The sequence below is a fragment of the Amblyomma americanum genome, chromosome 1, assembly GCF_052857255.1.
Source record: "Amblyomma americanum isolate KBUSLIRL-KWMA chromosome 1, ASM5285725v1, whole genome shotgun sequence".
NCBI classification, from domain to species: domain Eukaryota; kingdom Metazoa; phylum Arthropoda; class Arachnida; order Ixodida; family Ixodidae; genus Amblyomma; species Amblyomma americanum.
This window is the reverse complement of record NC_135497.1, coordinates 442799025-442821942: the sequence shown is the minus strand read 5'-3', so window position 1 is coordinate 442821942 and position 22918 is coordinate 442799025. Positions and strand designations below refer to the sequence as shown.

At 47.2% G+C, this 22918-nt stretch overlaps 1 protein-coding gene across 2 annotated transcripts; it reads left to right on the top strand.

Annotated features, from left to right (window-relative positions):
* Positions 1-1765: 1765 nt before the first annotated feature.
* Positions 1766-14241, top strand: LOC144115917 (uncharacterized). Of its 2 annotated transcripts, XR_013311612.1 has the most exons (6): positions 1766-2079; positions 2565-2662; positions 4998-5137; positions 7232-7296; positions 12791-12856; positions 13961-14241. XR_013311612.1 is itself a non-coding variant. In XM_077650546.1 (5 exons), exons 1-4 carry the CDS (start codon positions 2067-2069, stop codon positions 7281-7283), a joined length of 303 nt encoding a protein of 100 aa, XP_077506672.1. In that variant the 5' UTR covers positions 1766-2066; the 3' UTR covers positions 7284-7296; positions 12791-14241. The 2 variants fall into 2 exon arrangements, 1 of the variants encoding a protein (XP_077506672.1); XM_077650546.1 differs by having other exon boundaries at positions 12791-14241.
* Positions 14242-22918: the final 8677 nt, after the last annotated feature.

The following is a 22918-nucleotide window of genomic DNA, read 5'->3' as shown; positions in this document are numbered from 1 at the left end:
ATCATGGCCACGTGCAAATGATTCCACATTTTTCCAGATTCTTGCTGCTTTTGGTTCTCTATCTCGAAGGTTCCTTGCCAGCTTTAAATTCAGCACGACCAAGAACTGCATGGCATTCAGGTCGATGACCGCCGAGCACGCATGATTAAGCCTATTGCAGCCGCCGAGTAATTCAGTTCTTAGTGGGCGTGAGTCAGCCCCTTAAACAGTTAATTTTGGAAGCCTTTTCGTTGTCTTCCTGACAGCTGGAGTGTCGTCACCGCATCGTGATACTTTGCATCAAGCTTTGAACATTGAATATATATATATATATATATATATATATATATATATATATATATATATATATATATATATATATAAAATTTATTATGTAAATGAGCATTAAATACATAAATAACAAAATAAGCTCGAAGTCCCGCCCTCCCACTAAAAAAAAAAAATGAGTTCTGGAGTCCCTCACTATACTAATTGTCTCGAGCATAGCCCAAACTTTCACCCGCTGCCATTACGACCCGGACGCGACAGCGGTGTGCCAGAGAACACTGCAAAACTATAATTATAGAGGTCCTCGATCACCTCGATCGAAGCACCTCGATCGAGGGCGCGGTTGTGCTACCCAGTTCCGTGTTCTAGCGCACACTAGCAGTTTATTTTTGAGAGCCTCTTCCTCCTCGTACCTTGCACACTTCTGATTTCTTAACATAAATTCTTTCAGTGCATCAATTTACCTATTCAGCAATCTATATTTCATCCTCTGCTGGTCCTAAGTCGCTGATTTCAGGTCAGTGGCAATATAGTACTTATGATATCTACCGCGCACCGTGCCAGAAAATACTTTTTTGCGGCAATTACAGACTTTTCAAGCACTTGCTGCATTTAGGGGAGTTCTAAAAGAAGTGTTTATTTTATCGTAGATAACACAGAAGTTGCTGTTTACAGAGCAGAGAACAGGGAAGGGCCCAGCGTTATTTATGATGCCGCGCAACAGGAGCTTTTATATTTCGAAACCGAAACTGAAAATGTTCTAGCGTCGTCTGACGGCTAGGCCCAGACTTTATAGGTGCTTTCTGTTTGTCGTAACCCACATAAAACTTTCTGCTTAAAGCACTAAGTAAAAAGCGCAAAGCACAATAAGGCACCGCGCGCCACTATAGCTTCCAGCTTTGAAACCGAAACCGAAGGCGATTTGTCACGTAGCGACTACTTTGTTTAATGCAGTGGCGATCAAAAATCGCAGAACACTTCAAACATTTAGGTTACAGCGGTACCATAAAGCTCATACATGATAGAGCCAATAGTGTTACACTAAGCCACCCTATTCACACTCCATGGGCAGTCACAGGTGCAAGACCGATTTGAGGGGCTAGTTGGTTCTGCAGTCGTTCTGCTTATGTTGGACCAACGCTCTGTGGCACAGCTTGACACGGAACTCATAACTATTTCCCCTTCAAAGTAGCATTTGTAACTTTTCAACTATAAGTATTTCATGGTGTGTAGAGCCCCGCGTCGTCTGCTACTGCATGCGGTCAATCAGCAGTCAACTGGATGGCCGGATGCGCTGCTCGAGGAGGCTGCGATATGGAGCGGTATAGAGATCACGGTCGGAGACGCAAGTTCTGCCGCAGGAAACAAACAGACGAAATTGAACGAATAAAACGTATTTATTATTCTGATTTGTAAAGAAGAGGTCATCATCATCATCGTATGCAGCGCCCTGTGCGGTGCGCGTCGCCAAGCCAATCCAAGTCTGCGGTCGTTTGCGTCCAACGTTTGCGTCGTTACTCGTGTCGGTGTGTGTGGTTGTTACAGTTATTAGATTGTGTGTTTTGCAGCCACATGTGACACTTCCACTATGGGTTCGTCAGCTGCGGCGAGCTATGCGTACGTGAAATACTTCGACCAACGGCGCAAAAGCTATCGTACACGTCTCTATGTCGTCCTTGTTTCCTTTGCGCTACACCTATCCATGATGCCTCACCGACTGGCGTTAGCGACCTGGCGAAAAAAAGGACGTCTACTGGCTCGGCGGAAAAGATGAGAAGGCATTCTATTCCGCCCAAGTAATGGAGCTTAGAGGTGAGTTTTGCAGTTACTTCGCTACGTGGTCAGATTTCAGAAGTGCCAAACGTGTGATGCGTGTAGTCAAGCCTAACGCTTTTAGCAAAGCTTGGTGGCGTTTTACATAAAGTCGATGCACATGCTTTTTTACTGTTGCGAGCACTTGCAGAACGCTTACGATACCACTTCCTCTGTGATTGCGATCCGAGCACGCAGCAGCCCAGCGCATGCTTCCCAAAGAAGGGAAAAACTGCGTGGTCGCGTTGTAGCAGGTCTCGACGTAAGCGTCACTCTGAGCGAAATAATATATCGTGATTTTTTTTCATGAATTCAAGTAATTGCATGAGGCAGGGAGAAATCGGCTGTGTTCAGATCTGCTAATTTTTAGCATCATATGATTTTTGGAAAGCAATGAACGCGACACACTAACTGATCCGTTTCCGTAGCTTGCCCTGTGTTTGCTGTCGCTTTCATTATTTTATCTCTCATTTCTTGTGTTCCAGTAACAAAAGCGGAGCTTATCCAGAGAATGTCGAAAAGAAAAATCACTGCAATGGACCTTGAAAAGCCTGAGCCATCAACAACAGTTGCACAGATACATGTATGTACTGAGCGAAGTTTTACTGCGGATGCCTCTGCTACTGCCACTCGCACGCTTACCAGTCGCAATATGTACATTACATAGCAGCATACTTCAGAGTCAGACAGGCGTCTCTGTCTGTGTGTGTCTAAAATATTTATGGTTGCGGGAAGCAGCCAGGCTCCCATCAGCAACAGAGCTTTGTAGCGGATCTTTGAATTGTAATATAGAGATATTGCTTAAATGCTACCATTGTAAAAGATTGCGTAGGACACTAGAGAACCGCATGTGCAATGGAAGCATCGTTCTGTTTTTTGTTCTCATATATTGTGTGCTTCATGTCAGGTCAAAGTTTCATTTTTCGTATTGCCTCCTCGCATTGTTGTCTAAAATATTTATTGTTTGAGGGAGCAGCCAGGCTGCCTTCAGCAACAGAGAGCTTTGTATCGAGCCCACCGATACGGCTTTGCGGGACAGCGCACTTCTCTGATTGCAGCACGTTGTCTTAGCTTCGGCTTGCAACTCGGTGGCCTGTTTTCTCAGTGCCATGATACTGGTTAAATATATGTATTGCTGGAAATTTATAAGCCCTGCTATTCTTCGGTTATGCGGCTTACCAAAGCGAATCGGGCCACGTGAGACACGGATAGGGCCTTTGATAATTATTATTCACGAGGGGTGATAATTATTATTCACGTGTCTATCGAAAACACCGGTGCTACGCTGTGGGCTACAACTGCGGTGGGCTCTCCCCGGTCGGAGCGGCTCTTGTCAAGACACGATTAATTACTGGAAGGCACCGTTCCCCTCTTCTCGTCATCTGTCCATCGTCGGTCGCTTCTTGCAGGGAACCAGTCAAAGGGGGAAGGTCATTTGCATCGAGCCAAGCGTGGGAAGAACAGGCTCCTTCCCAGCTAGTCATCCTTTCTTTTTGTGCAGTCGTCGGCCACCTGATGACGCTGTCGAAATTGCCGCTGCTGTTGCTGCACCTCCGTGGTCATCCCTGTCGATGGGATCTGCACCTTAATCCTCTTCGGCTGGTGTGCATTCTGTTCATAACAGGCCCAACGCGGACACCACCGAAAGCTCCCCATTTGACTTTCAAACAAAAGGGGTGCTGCCTACTCTTGTAAACGGAAGGGCAGCCACACAGAACAAGCAGGGATGGAGGACTAAAGCTAGTGGACCAAGCGGAAGGGAGAAAAACCTCTGAGAGGGAATGGAAGGAGAGGAGCATGGAAAAGTAGCTAGTTTGCCATATATGTAACTCCAATATAATGTCTTTTATTAAAGATTGTTTGCGGTTGTGTGTTCCGGGGACGGTGCATCACAACAACCTTGGTAGAGGACATTTTCAGCCAGAGGGTGGTCGGGGCCCTTTAAGTAGTGGCTGCCGGCTGGCGTGCATGTGTGCTCTGCCAAATTTGTTGTTCAAAATTTTTATTCTCTACGGAGGTCATTTTCATTTTACAGCTGAAGATGAAGCATAACCTTGCGTGTGCCGATTTGGTCGTTGCCATAAGGCTTGGTGCTCGGATCTTCTGCCACAAGTGCTTAAAATACCTGAGAAATACCGTATGCATACTTCACCTTGCATTTGACTCATCAAAAAGAAAAATTTCCCAGTGTGGATCATCATGCCTGCACAGAGTGCGGGGCCGACATGCAAGGCCAGGTTGTAATGCCTTTCATTCGAGTGCTAGCTCTGCAGTAAAAGCGATAGCATACAGACACGACGTTCAGCTAAATTTGTACAGTGCACGCACTTCAGAAAAATGTTCAACCAGCTGATATGCACGCTTGTCAAAATAATGCGTGCATTACTTGTTGGCAGCAATATTAACAGCTGGAGGGCGGCAGACTACAGTTGAGTGGAACATATCCTGATTGTTTTCTGCTTACAGCCCACAGGAATTAGTTCACAAACAGAAATTGCAACTACCACAGGAGAGTCAGTATAGGCAGGGTCGATCATTGGCGCCCAAGTAATTAGTGTGTAGTTAACAAATATGCAATAATCTGTAACTACAGCATGTTGTTTGAGCAGTGCATGCGCAGTTTTTCCCTCCTCCTCATCATCAGCCTCACTACACCCACAGGGCAAAAGCCTCTCCCATGTCTTTCCAATTAACGCTGTCCAATTAGCCCTCCTATGTGGTGTCAAATGCAAGTCCTTAGAGTGCGACTGCCCGTCACATATGCTTTTGAGGATATCTCGAAGCTTACATCCAGACTTCACGACAGCACACAACGCACTGAAGGACATATACTTGCGTTGTTGCCGCCGATGTATGCATCTGAGTGCAAGAGTCCGCGGCTGCCCTGAATAACTAATGTCCTTTCTTTTGCTCCCAAGGATCAGATTTCTACCATACGCATGCGAGCAATGAGACGCAACAGCAAGCAAAGCAGCAGAGGGCACTCGCCTTCCGTGATCCATGGACAGCCTTGGCGCCATGATTGCCAGCAGGCTGGTTCTGGCGGCGACCAGTTCATGTGAGCATGATGCACCTTCCTGTCAGGAGTGAATTTTCTGGTAGCGAACAGGCTCTCCGAGCACGGCAATTTGAAAGAGCCCAATGATAGTTTAAAGATTTAAATATGTATAGACACCTAATTTTGGTGGCATGTTTTCTTGCCTACAATGATTCAGAAGACACTACTATGAATGAATCATCATGTGGTGTTTGCCTGGGACCTATAAATAATTTAGAATCGAATTTTTCTGCCATGCTGTCTTGGTTTCAACAGCCGAGTGAAGACTGTGACATCAGAGAGGTTATCTGTAACGTGAAGCATGGAAAAAATGCGATATAATTGCTGCTTGATCGTTTTAATTCACTACAGTGTTGAAGCCAGCCTTCCTGAATAGTCGGAATGACAAATGTAGCAGCACCGATTATATTGCAGTTTTTCATGCCTCGCATGACCTATAAGCTCACTTTGACGTCATAGTCCCCATTCAGCTCTTGAAACTGAAACGGCGCGAGAAAGAAATTCGATTATAAATTATTTAGTAGTCATGGGAGAATCTTCATCATCATCAGCCTGATTACACCCAATGCAGGGTGAAGGCCTCTCCCATGTCTCTCCAATTAACCATGTCTTGCCAGCTGCGCCCACCTTATGCCTGCAAACTTCTTAATTTCATACGCCCACCTAACCTTCTGCCACCCCCTGCTGTGCTTTCTTTCTCTTGGAATCCCTTAAGGACCAACAGCTATCTTACCTTCGTATTACATTCCCCGCTCAAGCCAATTTCTTCCTCTTGATTTTGGCTAGGATGTCATTAACCCGCGTGTGTTCCCTCAACCACTCTTCCTGCTTCCGGTCTCTTAAAGGAGTATAGACACCTAATTTTGGTGGCATGTTTTCTTTTCTTCAATGATGCAGAAGACGCTACTATGCATGAATCACCATGTGATGTTTGCCTACGACCGCTAAATAATTTATAATTGTTTTTTCCTGTCATGCTGTTTCAGTTTTGGAACAGCCGAACAATGGCTCTGACGTCAAAGAGGGCTTTTCCTTCACGTGAGCCATGGAAAAATGTCCATAGAATCGCTGCTTCATTGTTCTAATTTACTGCAGTGTTGAAATCAGCCTTCCTCAATTGCTGGAATGACAACAAATGTGCAAGCAGCGATTATATTGCTGTTTTTTCATGTCTCGTGACGTGTAAGCACACATTGACGTCACTGTCCTTGTTCAAGTGTTGAAGCCGAAACTGGACGAAAAATAAATGCTATTATAAATTATTAAGCGGTCGTAAGAGATTACTAGCTGCTACTCCATGTATAATAATGCCTTATGCATCATTACAAATAAGAAAGCACGCACCCAAACGGTAGGTGTTATACTGCTTTAACGTTACGCCTATCATTTTTCTTTCCGTGGCTCACTGCGTTGTCCTCAGCTTAAGCTGAACCCTTTTTGTTAGCCTCCACGTTTCTGCCCCATAGGTGGGTACTGGTAAGATACAGCTGTTGTACACATTTCTCTTGAGGCATATTGGTAAACTCCCATTCATGACCTGAGAGACGCTGCCATATGTGCTCCATCGCAATCTTATCCTTCTAGTTATTCCCTCATGATCCGGATCAGTTGTCACTATTGATACCTGCCTTAAATAGACGTATTCCTTTACCTTTTCCCTTACCTCGCTACCAATTGTGAACTGCTGTTCTCTTGCTAGACTTGAGAATAGGAAAATACCACAAGGTAATCCATGTATAATAATGCCTGATGCCTCATTAGAAAGCAAAAACACACACCCAAAATATGGGTGTTTATACTCCTTTAAAGCTAGTTGGTGCATTACAGAATGTGAGTCACCAGTGTTACCAGTAAAACCCTTTAACATCATATTTTGATCTGTTGATTGAAATCAAGCTTTTTGTGTTCTAGTTAATGGTATTTCATTATTTCTTTGCTCCTTATTTGGAAAAATTTCTCGGGACTCTGACCAGGCTCAAGAAGTGTAATGTGATAGTAAACAGAATATGTTTGAAAATCCTCTGAAGTTGCCCTTTAATTTACCTTGTACATTAGTCTTTTGTAGCAAATGCGAACACTTTTCATACTTTGCAGTCTTCCACTAGCATGGATCCTGCTGCACCACAGAACCCGGATATCTTGCTGAGGTCAGCAGCCAGGTATGAAGGTGTCGCATATTTAGAATGTAAGACAAGTGGGCTTTGATGCCCCCTCGGCCAGTGCTGATAAAGGAGCAAAACACAGATGGAAGATGAGGCTGACAAAGTTCAGTTTGGTGCTCAGGAACGCTTGGCTACCGGGGTGCACCGTGCTAACAAAGGTTGTGGCCACACTTGTTTGATTTGCGTCTTTACGCCTGTGGAGGGGCTGGGTGCACAGTGCTAACAAGAAGTGTCGACGGCCACAATCTTTGCTAGTACAGCGCACCTCGGTAGCCAAGCGTTCCTGTGCGCCAAACTGAACTTTGTCAGCCTCGTCTTCCGCCTGTGTTTTGCTCCTTCTTCAGCACGGGGCGCTGGGGCATCAAAGCCCAATTGTCGATCTTACAAGAATGATTTTGTAAGCTTGAAATGCTTTTAGCTCTCATCCTTGATAAATGCAGGCAAACAATCTAGAAACTGGAAACATGGGGATGAGCATCACTGCACACCTCTCGGAAATGGGAAATTTTCTGTCCGAATGATATGAAGCAGAAAAAAAATTGCCTGCAGAGCAGCCCTAGGCACAATTTTAACCTGTGGTAGCTCAGAGCAGTTTTGCTTAGCGATGGCTTTGTGGTCGAAATGCAGTTTTTGTTTGTGTTCTAGTTGTTGACATTTCATTATTTTGCAGAATTATATCTTGCAACTGAGACAAGGTTCAAGAAGTGTAATGTGATAGTAAACTCAAAGTGCTTTAAAATCCCCTGGAGATGCCAATTAAAGGAACACTGAGGAGAAATTGAAGTTGGCTTGTATCGATAGAATATAAGCTCCTGATCACAAAAACGCAACACTTACTGAAAAACAAAGCTCTTGTAAAGTAGAAAATAGCAAGAACCAAAATACAGGTATCGCCGCCACAGGGCAATCTCGCAAGTACAAGCGTGATGACGTCATTGGACAATAGACGCCACGTTGGAGAAATTTTCCTTCCTACATGAAGCTGCGAATCTCTGAGGCTGACTAAGGAAGGTTGCGCGGTTCAATATTGAAGTAAGTTTTGTTTTAAAACCGATAGTGCACTTTTATCACACAAGGAAGACAGACAAAAGACAACCTGAATGTTGGAAGCAAAAAAAGCCGATGCTTGGCGGCTCCACAGGCGGCCAGAAGAGTTTCGACTTGTTATGGCGCTCCGCGTCTATGAGCTTTGTGTGCCTCATGGTTTTGTTTTTAACGCGTCTCGATTTACAAGTGCCGAACAGCAGATGAACTCCGTGCCGCTTCAAGTGCTAGTTAACCTTTGAAGGAGCCTGTTAAGGCTGGTCAGATGATTGCCGCAGTCGATGAAAAACCATGATGGCACGATGGTCGGTGATCGTACAAGGCAGTTAGCAGTATAAAGAGCACTTGTGTCGTAGTACGCTTGCCCGGCGAAACATTCCCGGCTGTGCCAGTCAGCTTCAAACTACTTAACGGAAATCATTTATTAGGGACGGGAGACAAGGTACAAGGCAGTTAAAAAAAATTGATGGCCTAGCTGTGTTAGGCCAGGATATACGTAGCGAAAGCGCGGAGACTTCTGCATCGAAGAGTGCACTCACTAGATGCGCCTTTATTCATGGTTATATCTTGAGCCGTCGTGGCGGAGTGGTAGAGTCCGCCTCAAACTACAATGGCCCTGGTTCGATTCCGAGCCTCGGCACAGGTTTTTGTTTTTTTATTCAGTGAGTGGGTGGGCGGTTTCAGTGGCGCGCATAGATGCCGCCACCGAATACGTTGGTTAGCGGATAAGCGCAGGCTCTGTTAAAGGGGCAGTTAGGAGAACTTTATCAAATTATTTTTGTTAGCAAAATCTGATAGTTCGGCATTTCAAGGCTTTGTTGCTGCCTGTCCGGGAGTGAAAGATGCATTTATTTCAAAGAAATTTGGATTCAAAGTTGAAAAAGTTTTTCTCGCCACTCCGATTCAAACTCGGGAACTTTATGACATCACGGCGCACTCTTATGACGTTACAGGACGCATTGACGTGAAACGTGACGTAAGCGCAGACTTGATTTCTCGCGGCTAGCAGTGTGGTCTAGCAGCCGAAATGAAAGCTACTGCCGCCGCACGTTGAAGGCATCTATCGGGGGTCGCTACTGTCACTTCGTTTGCATTTGCACCGGCGTCTTGTCTGCGTTATGATCGATCCTGTTCCCGAACCTGACGACGAAGTTCTCGCAAAAACTCCGGCCTGCATTTCAGCGACCTCAGCCCCACAGTGCGTGCGATGCTTTTGAGGGAGCACGGTTAGGTTAGGTACCGGCGGGTTGTTTCCCCCTCCCGCCATGAGCAGCCGTTGCAAATCAAATATCATAACCCCAGTGCGGGGAGTCACAAGGGGCCAGGACAAGGTCGGTGAGTCGCGCCCATTGGAGGCTGGCCGGGGCTTAGGGGCAAACGGATTGCGATTCCTTGAACGGCGCGGTTGCACAGTGCAGCAGGCGGCATCATGGTCTCCCACGGTTGCAAGGGCCAGGTTATTTATTTTATTTTTTGCCAAAAAAACGGATGGGTACTCAAGGGCGCTTGCGTTTAAAGTTGGCGGCTTGAAAGTAAAGCCCACGCTTCAACGGCTTCCGCGCGTTTCCGGCGGTACGGGGTCTACTGGATCGGGCTCTCTCGCCCACTTGCATGTACCTTCAGATGTGTACTGTGAATGGATTAAATTAGCCGAGAGCTCGAAAAGAACACCTGCGTCCAACTGCCGAAGCTATTGAATGACGTCACAACACGTACCTCGCCGCAGAGCTGAATCGGTCTGGCCGGGCCGGCGGTGGCTGGCGCACCCTTCGCAAAATAGAGACATGCTTAAAGTCTCCGCCAGTGCGGTCAGAGTGCGCCGAAACTGCTGAACGCGTCGGCGGTCAAGCACAGTTGGAGCATAGAGGGTCTCGGTTTGGCCGACGTGACGTCGCCATGCAGCGCGCGCGCGCATTACTCCGGAGTATAAACACACCTTAACAGAGCCTGCGCTTAATCGCTAACCAACGTATTCAGTGGCGGCACCTATGGTAGCCACTGAAACCCCCCGCCCACTCACTGAAAAAAAAAGAACCTGTGCCGAGGCTCGGAATCTAACAAGGGCCTTTGTAGTTTGAGGCGGAGACTCTACCACTCCGCCACGACGGCTCAAGATTTAACCATGAATTAAGGCGCATCTAGTGAATGTACTCTTCCGATGCAGAAGTCTCCGCGCTTTCGCTACGTATACCCTGGCCTAACACAGCTAGGCCATCACTTTTTTTTTTAACTGCCTTGTACCTTGTCTCCCGTCCTTAATAAATGATTTCCGTTAAGTAGTTTGAAGTTGACTGGCACAGCTGGGAATGTTTCGCCGGGCGAGCGTACGACGACACAAGTGCTCTTTATACGGCGAATTGCCTTGTACGATCACCGATTGTCGTGCCACCTTAGTTTTTCATCGACCGTGGCGATCATCTGACCAGCCTTAACAGGCTCCTTCAAAGGTTAACTAGCACTTGAAGCGGCACTTGGAGTTGCTATGCTGTTCGGCGCTCGTAAATCGAGGCGCGTCAAAAACAATACCACGGGGCAACCAAAGCTCTTAGACGCGAAGCGCCATAAAAAATCGAAACTTTCTGGCCGCCTGTGGCGCCGCCAAGCATCGGTTTTCTTTGCTTCCAACATTCAGGTTGTCTTTTGTCTGTCTTCCTTGTGCAATAAAAGTGCACTATAGGTTTTACAACAAAACTTACTTCAATATTAAACCGCGCAGCCTTCCTTTGTCAGCCTCAGAGATTCGTGGCTTCCATGTAGAAAGGAAAATTCCTCCAATTCTTCCGTCTCTTGTCCTATGACGTCGCCACGCTTGAACTTGCGAGATTGGCCTGTGCTGGCGATACCTGTATTTTGGCTCTTGCTATTTTCTGCCTTACAAGAGCTTCGTTTTCAGTAATTAAGAGCGGCGTTTTTGTGTTTAGGAGCTTGTATTCTATCGATACAAGGCAACCTCAATTTCTCCTCAGTGTCCCTTTAATGCGCGTTTATAGCCTGGCGTAACGCATGCGCGCGCACTGCACACCAACGTCACGTCGGCCAAAGCGAGACCCTCTATACTCCAACTGCGCTTGACCGGTGACGCGTTCGGCAGCTTAGGCGCACTCTGACCACACTGGCGGAGACTTGGAGCATGTCTCTATTTCGCGCCGAGTGCGCCAGCTGTGCCAGCCAGACCAGACTGATACGGTTCCGCAGCGAGGTGCGCGTTGTGACATAATTCAATAGCTTCGCTGGGCGGTGCTGTTCTTTTCGAGCTCTCGGCTAATTTAATCCATTCACAGTACACACCTGAAGGTACATGCAAGTGGGCGAGAGAACCCGATCCAGTGGACCCTGTACCTCCAGAAACGCGCAGAAGCCGTTGAAGCGTCAGCTTTACTTTCAAGCCGCCTACTTTAAATGCGAGCGCCCTTGAGTACCCATCCGTTTTTGTGGCAAAAAAATAAATAACCTTGCCCTTGCAACCGTGGGAGACCTGGACGCCGTCTTCTGCACCGTGCAACCGCGCCGTTCAAGGAATCACAATCTGTTGACCCCAAAGCCCCTGCCAGCCTCCGATGGGCGCGACGCACTGACCTTGTCCTGGCCCCTCGCGACTCCCCGCACTGGGGTTATGATATTTAATTTGCAACGGCTGTTCATGGCGGAAGGGGGAACGACCCGCCGGCACCTATCCGTGCTCCCTCAAAGGCATCGCACGCTCTGTGGGGCAGAGGTCGCTGAAATGCAGGCCGGAGTTTTTGCGAGAACTTTGTCATCGGGCTCGGGATCCATCGCAACGCTGGCAAGACGCTGGTGCAAACGTAAACGATGCAATGGTAGCGACCCCCGATAGATGCCTTCAACGTATGGCGGCGGTAGCTTTCATTTTGGCTGCTGCTAGACCGCACCGTTAGCCGCGAGAAATCACGGAGTCTGCGTTTACGTCATGTTTCACGTCACTGCGTCCTGTAACGCCATAAGAGTGCGCCGTGATGTCATAAGAGTTCCCGAGTTTGAATCGGAGTGGCGGGAAAAACTTTTTCAACTTCGAATGCAAATTTCTTTGAAATAAATGCATCTTTCTCTCTCGGACAAGCGGCAACAAAGCCATGAAATGCTGAACTATCAGATTTTGCTTACAAAAGAAATTTGATTGAGTTCTCCTCACTGTCCCTTTAACGTACCATGTACAGTATAGGTCAAAAGTTTTAAGGCTACAGCATTCAGCTGCAGTGAAATCAATGTTCCTAGAATAATTCATGTAGCGAATCATTCAGAACTGTAGTCAAGCAGGAAGCTTTTGTATCGCAAGAAGAAACCTGCTAGCATTTCAAGGTCACTTGGTCTTTAATATTGCTGTAATGGCTCTGTTATGCGGCTGAAGCGAAAAGCCTTTGGCCTTAAGACTTCACCGACACTGTACATTACTCTTGTTGCAAATGCGAACACTTTGCACACTTTCCAGGCTTCCACTAGCATGGGTCCTGCTGCACCATGGAATCCAGGTGTTCTTGCTGAGGTCAATAGCCAGGTACGATGGCTTCTCATATTTAGAACTAGTTTGTAAGCTTGAAATGCTTTTAGCTCTCGTTCTTGGTAACTGCAGGCAAACAATCTAGAAACTGTGGAAACGTATAGGGCTGAGGATCAGTGCACACCTCTCAGACACGTGAAATTTTCCATCCAAATGGCATGGAGCGGAAAAAAATTGCCTGCACAGGAGCCCCAGGCACAATTTGAACCTGTGACAGCTCAGGGCACCTTTGCTTAATGAACTCTTAGATCACTAGACCATGACCACAACCTTTCACCTTTCATGTTCTAATTAGCACAGCCTCTTGTGCTAAGATTTAATTGCTGTGTTTTAAATATTCATAATCTTTCTTATGTTAGTTCTGTGCTTCCGAATATTTGGTAGCATTACTGTTGCCAGGGTGCAGTGAAGCCTGAAGTAGAGATAAAAAGGCTCATCTATGTTGTCAAAGGCAGCTTATATGATTGCACATAAATGTGACCTGGTGGCCCATCGCGCTGCTCACTGCGATGGAGAGAGTGATGTGTCATGTTTTATCATTAGTAGCGTTTGCAAGGAAAACTGCCATTTTCGTAATGTTACTTATAGGAGTCCTGAGGAATAGGATTTTAGCAGTTTTAATGTGGCAAATAATAACTCTCCACAATCTGTTATAGGGCTTTATACAAAGCATATTTGCAGCTGTTTTATTGCAGGTCCACCTCGGGAACGGAAATTGTCAGTGCAGAGCGGTGGCGCTGGCTTCTTTCCCAAGGTCGAGACTTCCTGTTTTGCAAGGACGCCACAAAACTTTTGTGGGGTTCCCCACAAAAGTGACGCTCCTTCCTGGTGATGCTCCTTCCCCGAAGAGCCTTAGGGGAAAGAGCGTTCAGGGAAGGAGCATCACCGGCTCAGTATGCCGGCAATTCCTTAAGGCTGGTGCCATGCAGAAGCCTCGGATAAGCTCAGAAAAACTAGCAGCTGTGGGCAGTAAGCCTCTTTTATTTAGGTACATTTCCTGACTGACAAAGGTATTTGTTTATTTAAGTGTGCATGACTTAAATACCTTTATTTTACAGCACCTGCATGTCTTCAATTTTGTCATGATTAATACTCTTTCAGATGCATTTGATGCATACATCAAAGCTGCACAAGCTGCTGAGGATGAGAAAATGCACAGAGCAGTTGAATTGCTACCTGGCGGACATGCTGAGGGACATCAAGTAATCATCATCTGCACCTGCCCCTGAAGTCAATGACTGTAGTCAGATAAAAATGATAAAATAAAGGCAGCAAGAAAATTTATTTCATTGACTGCAGCCTGGTATTTAGTGCTGGGATGCAGCATTTGCTGCACTGAAGGGTTGCAAGTTCATTCAGGTAGCCTACATATTCAGAGCTATTAACTGTACACCTGAGTACGTGTTGCAAGGCCATTGTATCCCCAAATCGAGGCCCTCGTATCTGTACGAAGGTTACGTGGCCCGCGTATATACGAGGGACGGGAGTGACACATATCCAATAGCGTATATATGAGGCACGTATCACCCATATATATGTGTTTCGCCATACGTGGAGAGAACGCGTATGCCATACGAGCACGTATTCATACGACCATATATGTGGACACATATCCAATAATTGCGTATATATGAGACACATTTAACACATATATACGAGATTTTTCAATAGGGGCGCCTCCCGATCGAAAGATCAGTGTCGCCACCCTACCAAAGGGATGCTCTATCGAGGCAGCATACGAGATAAAAAAGCGGTTTTTGAGGAAAGTAAATGTCGCAGTAACTCTCTCACTTCTCAGTGCACACCCCAAACGCGCCGTGAGGGAAAGGATATCCGGTGAAGCGTCGCCGCGTACAGCGGCGAGAAAGAAAAGCTCAGTCAGGAGGGCAGCGTCGTTCTACTCGGCCCAGCAAGTAAAAACAAAAGCTGGAGAAAAGATACACTTTTTTAATTTAAATTTTACACTGCTGTTTATTTCAATTAACAGTTTAGTGCAGCTCCTTGAGGCTGTGATTCTGATTGCAGTGCCCGAGCCTTCGTTGTGGATTTCAAGGACACTCTGCCTAAATATGTCAGCCGAGTCAGCAGACTTTTCAGCGCTGAGTACTAAGAGATACAAAACTGCGGGTATGACGGCGTCGTCGAGCGTTTATCAGTTTGTGTTTAAAATGTCTGCAGGATGCGGAAGTAGTCCACAAAAAAATATTAAATAAATGAAGCGAGATGTATCACTCCGCGCTGTTATGTGGCCGTGTGCCCTAACCAGAGGTGGGCAAATGCCCTCATTTTTACTTTACCTCCCTCATCCTCAATTTTGAGTCCATGGCCCTCCCTAACCCTCATCCTCAATTCCAAAAATTTGCTGGCCATCCCTCGCACTCCCATCATCGCCACTCCCTCACCTTCTCCCTCACTATCAATCATTTTATATTTCGAGTTACTTTTTTATGTCAGCAACTTCTGGCGTTATTTCTGAGTAATAAACATATAAGACAAGCCCTCAAGTCACTACTGGAAGAAAGCCTACGTGCTTATATTGTTGTGCGTGCACTATCGCGATGGAAAGAAATGCGAACAGAGCGGAGCCTAGGCGGTCCGCTGTTTGAATTTCTTTTGATCGCGCTTTTACCTGGGTGCATGAAAACGATATGTTAGAGTCATCGTAGAATGACTGACGGACGACTCTAGCGTCTTCTTCCTGCCACCGAAGTAAAACCGCGATGAAAAAAAATGCGAACAGTGGAGCGCCTAGGCCCCGCTCTGTTCGCATTTCTCTCCATCTCCCCTGTACGTGTGCGTAGTGTTGTTTGAGCTAATACGTGACACAAAGCCGAGTCAGTTACGAGTTGAGCCCTAAAATATCACTCTGTCGTTACTACTCGAACGCACTGCATGCATGCAAGTGATCTGCACTTATAACATTTCATTGTTATCTATATGCACTGCTCAAATCAGGCAGCGCGTTGTTGTGTCTGTGTACAAAAACTAATGAACGCCAAGAATATTTAGAAAACAATGCAGTAGCGTTTACCAAGACAATTACAATAAGTGCTAAATACAGAATAGACTCACAACATGGAAAGTTTGTAGGTCGCTTAATTACCTTTACCCGATGACACTACGATAGCACTGGCTCTTCTGAATTTCACTGCTTCTAACCTCTCGCCGTTTTGTGCGGTTTGCGGCGTGCTCGTCTCACGACGCTTCCACGCGCGCTGATGAAAGTGGATGAAGACGATACTTTCAAAACTACAACATGGAAGACTGGCAGTTTAACGCCCGCGAACGTGGGTACGTGACGAAGAAGACGGCATCGCAAGCACAGCTTGAGAACTTTGGGGTTTGTTCAGGCAGGATGTTAAGATGTTAGGCCTGAAGTATTGCTGTCAGAAGGGTTTAGCGAGTGACGTTAGAGGTGCAACAGGCTTTAGCCGGCTGCTCCAATTCTAGGACTAATGCAGCCATGCCTGCAAGTAATCGAACACTCTTGGTTACTTCTTGCCCCCGGTCTATTTTTTTTTTCTGAACCATCGCTTACGCAGTAGTTATGCGCATTAAGTATACGATTCGCTGCTTAGCTTTCCGAGGATGACCCGCGCAGACCACCTTATTGAACTCGAACGCCTTTAAGTCGATGTTCTGATTTATTTGAATCGAAGCTTTAGTACCGCAAACATCAAACGCGCTAGAAAGGCTCCCTTTAATTCTAACTCACCATATAGCGAACAAATTTTCTGTCCCTTCAGTTAGAATTGTTGAAAGTCGACTTATTTTAGGGCACGGGCTGAAAGCCAGCGGACTAGACTCTCGGAAATATAAACATTTTAAATCACGAGAAGGAGTGAGCAGCACGTATACTGCAAGCTTGTTCCGCTTTACCAGCATGTTTTGTTGTCTTTCTCTGTTTTAAGTTTCGGGTGCGATCGTTAGAGAGATTTAGCATAGCGGAGATTTAGCACTAGCGTAGACGTATGCAGGTTCAACGGATACCTCCCGACCCATGGAACGCCTCCTAAAACTTTAGGAGGCGTCGCCCGAACACACGCTCGTGGGGCCAGGCGGTGCCACGTCGCGTGCGCAACCGGCGTCCGGTAAACCGGTATGCGTCTACGCTAGTAGGCCTCGCTATGCTAAATCTCTCTATTAGACGTTTTTAGCTTACCGGACATGTACGCCTGTTTACCGGACGCCTTGCACGACTTATGCGTCTCCTCTCGAGGGGCCATCCCGACGTCCGCGCACCCCTCCCACGTGGTCGTCAGTCGGCGCCGTCGCTCGATGGACGATTGCGGTACGAGTGCCGGTACATGCCGGGGGCTTGGTGCGAGTTTCCCAAGTCGTTTTCTACGTGATCTGAAAAGCGCCAGTCCTGTGTGATTTAAGTAGCTCTTCAGCTAACAGCTGCCTTTTATCCGACACCGCGTGGAGCGGCTTGCCGCATAGTATATGAGCAAGAGACTTGTCTAATCCTCTTTCTCTGCTTCCTCCTGGGGAGGCCGAGGAGGAGGATGGCTTGTGCGCTCGGTGCCACCTCGATACGGACCGTGATTTCTCGAACGACACGAGCACGACATATCGGCGCACGGTGAATTTCGCGTTCGGCTCCGTGACTGCTCTTGCATGTTCATAACATGTAACGGAGCAGGAACCCTCGCAAATGTTTATTCGTGCCCCTCTCCCCTTTCGCTCCAGTTGGGCAGTCGATCGCTCCTTCTGGATGGCTATTTCATTCGAAATGACTAACGCTACACATTACTTGAACAGATATATTACAGAACAGGTCGAACACTCAGACGTGCACCGGGCGCTCTCATCATCCAACACCTAGGAAGAAAAAAGCTTCATAATTTGGCTTTTCACATTACCCAAAGCGGGAAAATATTCTGACACGTGCGCCCGGCGTTGCGCTATAATAAGCGTCCTAGAGAAAAAAAAAACAGTCATATGAATTCACGTACGCAGGCAGAAATTGACGCATACCATCAGGAATGGTTTGTAGAGGACTACGTAGAAGGGTAGGGTTAATAAAATATTTGACATGAACAATTGGTACCATCATAAATCCTAATTACAATTTGGTGTAGCAGCGGAGAAGGTAACCAAAACTGCACAGCCGCAGACGAAAGTGAACGGGTGGAACACGTATACATACCTTGCTATGTCTTGTAACTCCGCTCACGCGTCGCCTTGTTTGAGTGTTTGTGCTCGTGTGTATGCGCATTTTATTTGTGTGCGCTGCGTATGCAGCATTCCTTCATTCCTTCTTTCTACTATACTCTTACTTCCATCGCTCGTATTTATTTTTCTCCTGCTTAAATATATATATATATATATATATATATATATATATATATATATATATATATATATATATATATATATATATATACGCTCCGTTCCTTTTTTGCTTTACTTTCCGCCGGGACGCCGTTCAGGTTCCCGCCAGGAATGCGGAGGTTACGGCGGCCGGCAGCCTTCCTTCCATTCTTCGTTCAATGCACCGTCACCATCTAGCGGAAATCGGGACGCTTCGCTTGTGCACACGTGAGAACACGGCTCATGAGGTTACGCGAAGGCGCACTGTATGAGTCTCAGTGGTGCGCTTCGTTTGTTTGTTCCGTGCACGACTGTATACTTGAATAATCATGGCGTTTTATCACACGTAGTTCGCTGGAGCCACAATTTGCGATAATGTTCGAAGCACTAACACGCCTCGCGGATAACTGCTTTAACCGATGTATTCTACCAGGATATTACATATATACTACACACTCGCTGTACTGAACAGCTGCTTCGGCGTCGTTGCTGGATTATATATAGTTAAGCTCACTGCTTTTCCTAGTGGATTATAGAAAGTGAGGCTCTGTTGGCTGAGGGTCAGTGTGCTGCGTCCGACATTTTTTTTTCTCTACTGCAAAATAAAGCTTTTTGTCTATTAGATAAAAACGGGGTATAAATTTAAGGACACCCGATGATATCCGCGCCTGTGGATGTGTCACACCTCTTGTATAATGAAACGGCCTGCACCACACGATGTAAAGCGCAACCTCCTGCTCCGTCAGCAGCAGCTTGTTTTTCTTTGCATTCATGCATTCTCAACACGCGAGCATCCGGCACGTAGACAGGCATCGAAAGAAAGGACTTCATCAGATTTCTGGACGCATAACAAAAGCTGCATAGTGAGGGCCGGCTGCGTCCCATTGCGTGCACTGCCCACAGTACGTCGGCTAAGATGGTTCTCGAGTTTTGACGGACCGTATAAGGCTATATATAGTCGGAGGCTGCTCTTGTCTTTGAGGCATCTCGCTTGTTCCCGTGCATGTATATCGGAGGAAGCAGGACGCAGAAGACCGGCTGCAGATCTCCTCGCGCGATTTCCGCCACACTACTTTTCGCGAAGATAGCCACGCACGGCAGCCGTAAACAAGGCGTGTGCAGATCTATGCTCTATGCTCAGTGCTCTAGGCCTACCTACCAGTGTTTTACCTACCAGAGCGTTAGTACTCCCATGTCGGGAAAAATTATCCGGCGTCGGCGACCGTTTGAAGCCTCGCAGCCGGAGCGCCTGGATAGGTGGGCCACTTAGGTCACGTGACCTTGTGGCGTCATCGCAATCTGCTTACCGGATTGTGAGCAAACTGACCACCGCGACAGGTGGCAGTTTGATTAATGTATGGCCACGAGAGGCTGCTCGGAAATAGCAGTAACACAAGCCCCACCTGTGGCAGCACCTGTCATCGCATGCAGGCCAGTGGCGCACGGCTTAGCCGCTGCACCACTGTGCCAGAAGTGGCATGAGGACTCCCAGGGATCTATGAATGTTAAGTAGATAAAGATCAATTCCGCATATTTTAACCCATTAACGCTCCCCTCCAGTATTTTATGCACTCTGAGTTTGGGAACTCAAAGTATGTCAGCTGGATCTCTAGAGCCGACAAACAAATTCTGTGAACGTGTACAGTGATACACCGGAAGAAAGACACAAGTTTCGTTGATGCAGCCTACTTTTAATAGTCTCATTGCTAGAATATTTCTTTCGTTGATTAAAATAGGTCAAAACATTGCTATCGTATATAGAATGGTGTCTTGAAGACATTAACATCAATGACTGCCCCAGTACCGGTTCACGCACAGTTCTGTCTGTCTCTGAGTGCGTGTGTGTGTGCGTGTACGCGCGCTCTGATACAGCTCGACCTATCTTCTATTCTTGAGGATAACAGCGCAAAAGACGGGGTCGAAACAGGACGCGCTCCTCCTTCCTGTTTCGTCCCCGTCATTTGCGCTGTCGCCCTCAAGAATGTATAAGCAACCATTTGAACCAACTCGCCCGTTTAGCAATACTATTTTCTATCCTCTCTCCTTCTACTCCCATGCGTACTCCTGTGCGCGTAGGTGCTTGTCCGCGCATGCGCGTGCGCTGCGGTGACAGATATCACCGTACGCTCTCACCTGGTGTGATCACGTGGGGGACCGACTGTCTACTTTTTACTTTTTATGAATAGGCTTCAACGTAATCTCAGACGCGCCCTCCTGAGTTTTTTTCTCCATGTATAAAAGCTGCGGGGGGGGGGGGGGGGCAACTAAGCTCCGCCTTAAGGGTATGATGCATTAGCGTTAAATGGTTATTGCCGTTATATGCGGAATTACTCATTCTCTACTTACCATTCATAGATCCCTGGGAGTCCTCGTACCACTCCTGGCGCAGCGGTAAGGCAATGCGCCACTGCCACAGCACAGCAGGTGGCTGTTTCAAACGGAGGCACCTGTGGGGCTTGCCAGACCCAGGTGACCCTTCCCGAGCAACCTCTCTCGACCAATCATTAATTTAACTGCCGCCTGGCAATCCGGTGGCAATCCGGTGAGCGGATTTCCACCTGTCAAGGCGGCGGGCAGGTTGTGATGACGTCACAAGATAACGTGACCTATAGGTGGCAGGTGGGCTATCTGCTTTTCCTCTCACAACCGCGACGACGGCGGACTTTCTGCATAACGGGAGCCTTCACGCTCTCATGGTAAATCCGCGAGCGGCGGCGTGGCGCACCAGTTGCGTTGAGAGGTGCATGAATTCAACCAAGGTCGATGCGGTGGGTTGCGCTCGGGACGCTGCACGTAACCGGGCAAGAAAGAGCACGCAAGCGTACGCCGCGTCAAATGCAGGGAGAAAAATCACGGAACGATGTCCGCAAACGCGCTACGAGACAAGATCCGCCAGTCCATGCCCCCGTAATTCGCCTACCACAGGTGACTCATTGTAACCATTCCATGACATAAAAAGCACAATCACCGCACCGTTAAGCATGGCGTCATCATTGCATTAATTATTTCGCGAACCAGCTGGCGCTGACCACTCGCGTTACCCTTGGAGTAGGTCTATAGTTAATTTTTCTTCTTTTCATGAAATGAAATAAACCCCTACCACTCTACCACCTCCTCGTTACCTTGCTCACCGTCATGCTGCAATGCACATTCGATGAATGAAATATTGTATGCATTAAAATAATCAACAGCAGCGCAAGGCTCTTCGAACCCAGTGGCCTTGCTATACTTCCATACATGGCAGTATGCTCATTTTCGTATATGTAGCATACACCTGTGAGGACAGGCCAAGCGACGGCACATGTCGCTGTCGTCCCACGTTCTCGGCAGCGCAAGTCCACCTTCAGTTATAATTGGGCCCGTGGGCGGCTTGACAGTCTTCCCGGAAAGCTACCTGCCCGTAATACAAACCACACAAAGTGTGTGCGCTGTTGCTTGTGAAAGGAGAAAATGACCCGCCACTTGCAAGCGCATATCCCAATTACGGTTTGCCGGTGAGCGGGCAAAGCGTACAAGGTGTTCCTTCACACTATCACTGGTGCTACGAAGCCGCACATATCATTTTCTAAGCTTGCTCGCGATAGCCACTTCAGACCTGGCTCCAAGGGTTTTGTAAATTTGGTCCAGCATTCGTTGGTATACTGCAGGGTGTTCAATATTAAAGAGGCTCTGAAACACCTTCCCAGGAGATCACATCAACTCGCTCAATCACTAGAGAGCCAAATAATACTCTTCTAAACGCAGCAGAGAACCCACAATCACGCGCAAAAGTTGAGCCCTTCCCGGCAACTTTTTTATGTTTACACCGTCTTCCGTCGCTCGCACTTGTGTATACAAGTTGAGAGATGACTTGGTTAGATTCTCTCAGACGTCAGGCATGCAGCTACCAAGGCCGAGGCCAATAACCCGTGTAGCTCCGGCGAGTCAGGAAGCTCCGCGTCCGGAAGTGGAGCCGGTGGAGGATCGCCTACCTTCCATCGCGCACAAGGTGACGACAGGAGGGGGAGATGCGTGAAGACATTGAATTTGAAATTTTGACTACAGATAACTTAGCTTCTACAAAGCACATTCAGAAAAAAATTCTTGCTGGACAATATTCGTGAAGCGGCGTGCTTCAACATTCCAGGCATGCCGCAAATTTTAGGTACCCCAGGCATACCTCAAGGGGCCATTTCATAGACCCTTTATGCTTTACAGATTTTTTATTAAATGAGGCAATGGGCGGCGTTAAATTTACCTCTGCACATAAGTTATGCGCCCAGGTGGATACAAAATAAGAAGTTAATTTCACCATCAGGCGCCTAACGAACTAAAATAGATTAATGAACCTTTTCGCAACAGTAATAAGAGGGCATGTTTATAATGGATTATTCGTGGAGAATTCTACTTGGCTGAATTCTCGTAGCATTCGTGTGTTCCGTGAAATTCGCTTCCCAATTCTCAGCTCGATCCGCGTAATTGCTCACGCAAGACGGTGACCGTCGGCGCGAAACTCCCGCCGTCCTGACCCGGGTGTTTCGTCTGCCAAATGCGTAGAGCGACCGCCGATAACTGTTTCCCTTTCACTTTTGTCTATCGAAATGACAAAAACGACAGACGCAAAAGCTGCACCACACCAGGGAGCAGTTTCGCGTCTACTGCCACCGCCTGACGTGCGTGACTACGCGAAATCACTGGAAACTTCGCGGACGAATATCTCGGAAATACTCGTGGGGTAGCATTCTATACCTAATGGGGAAGTCT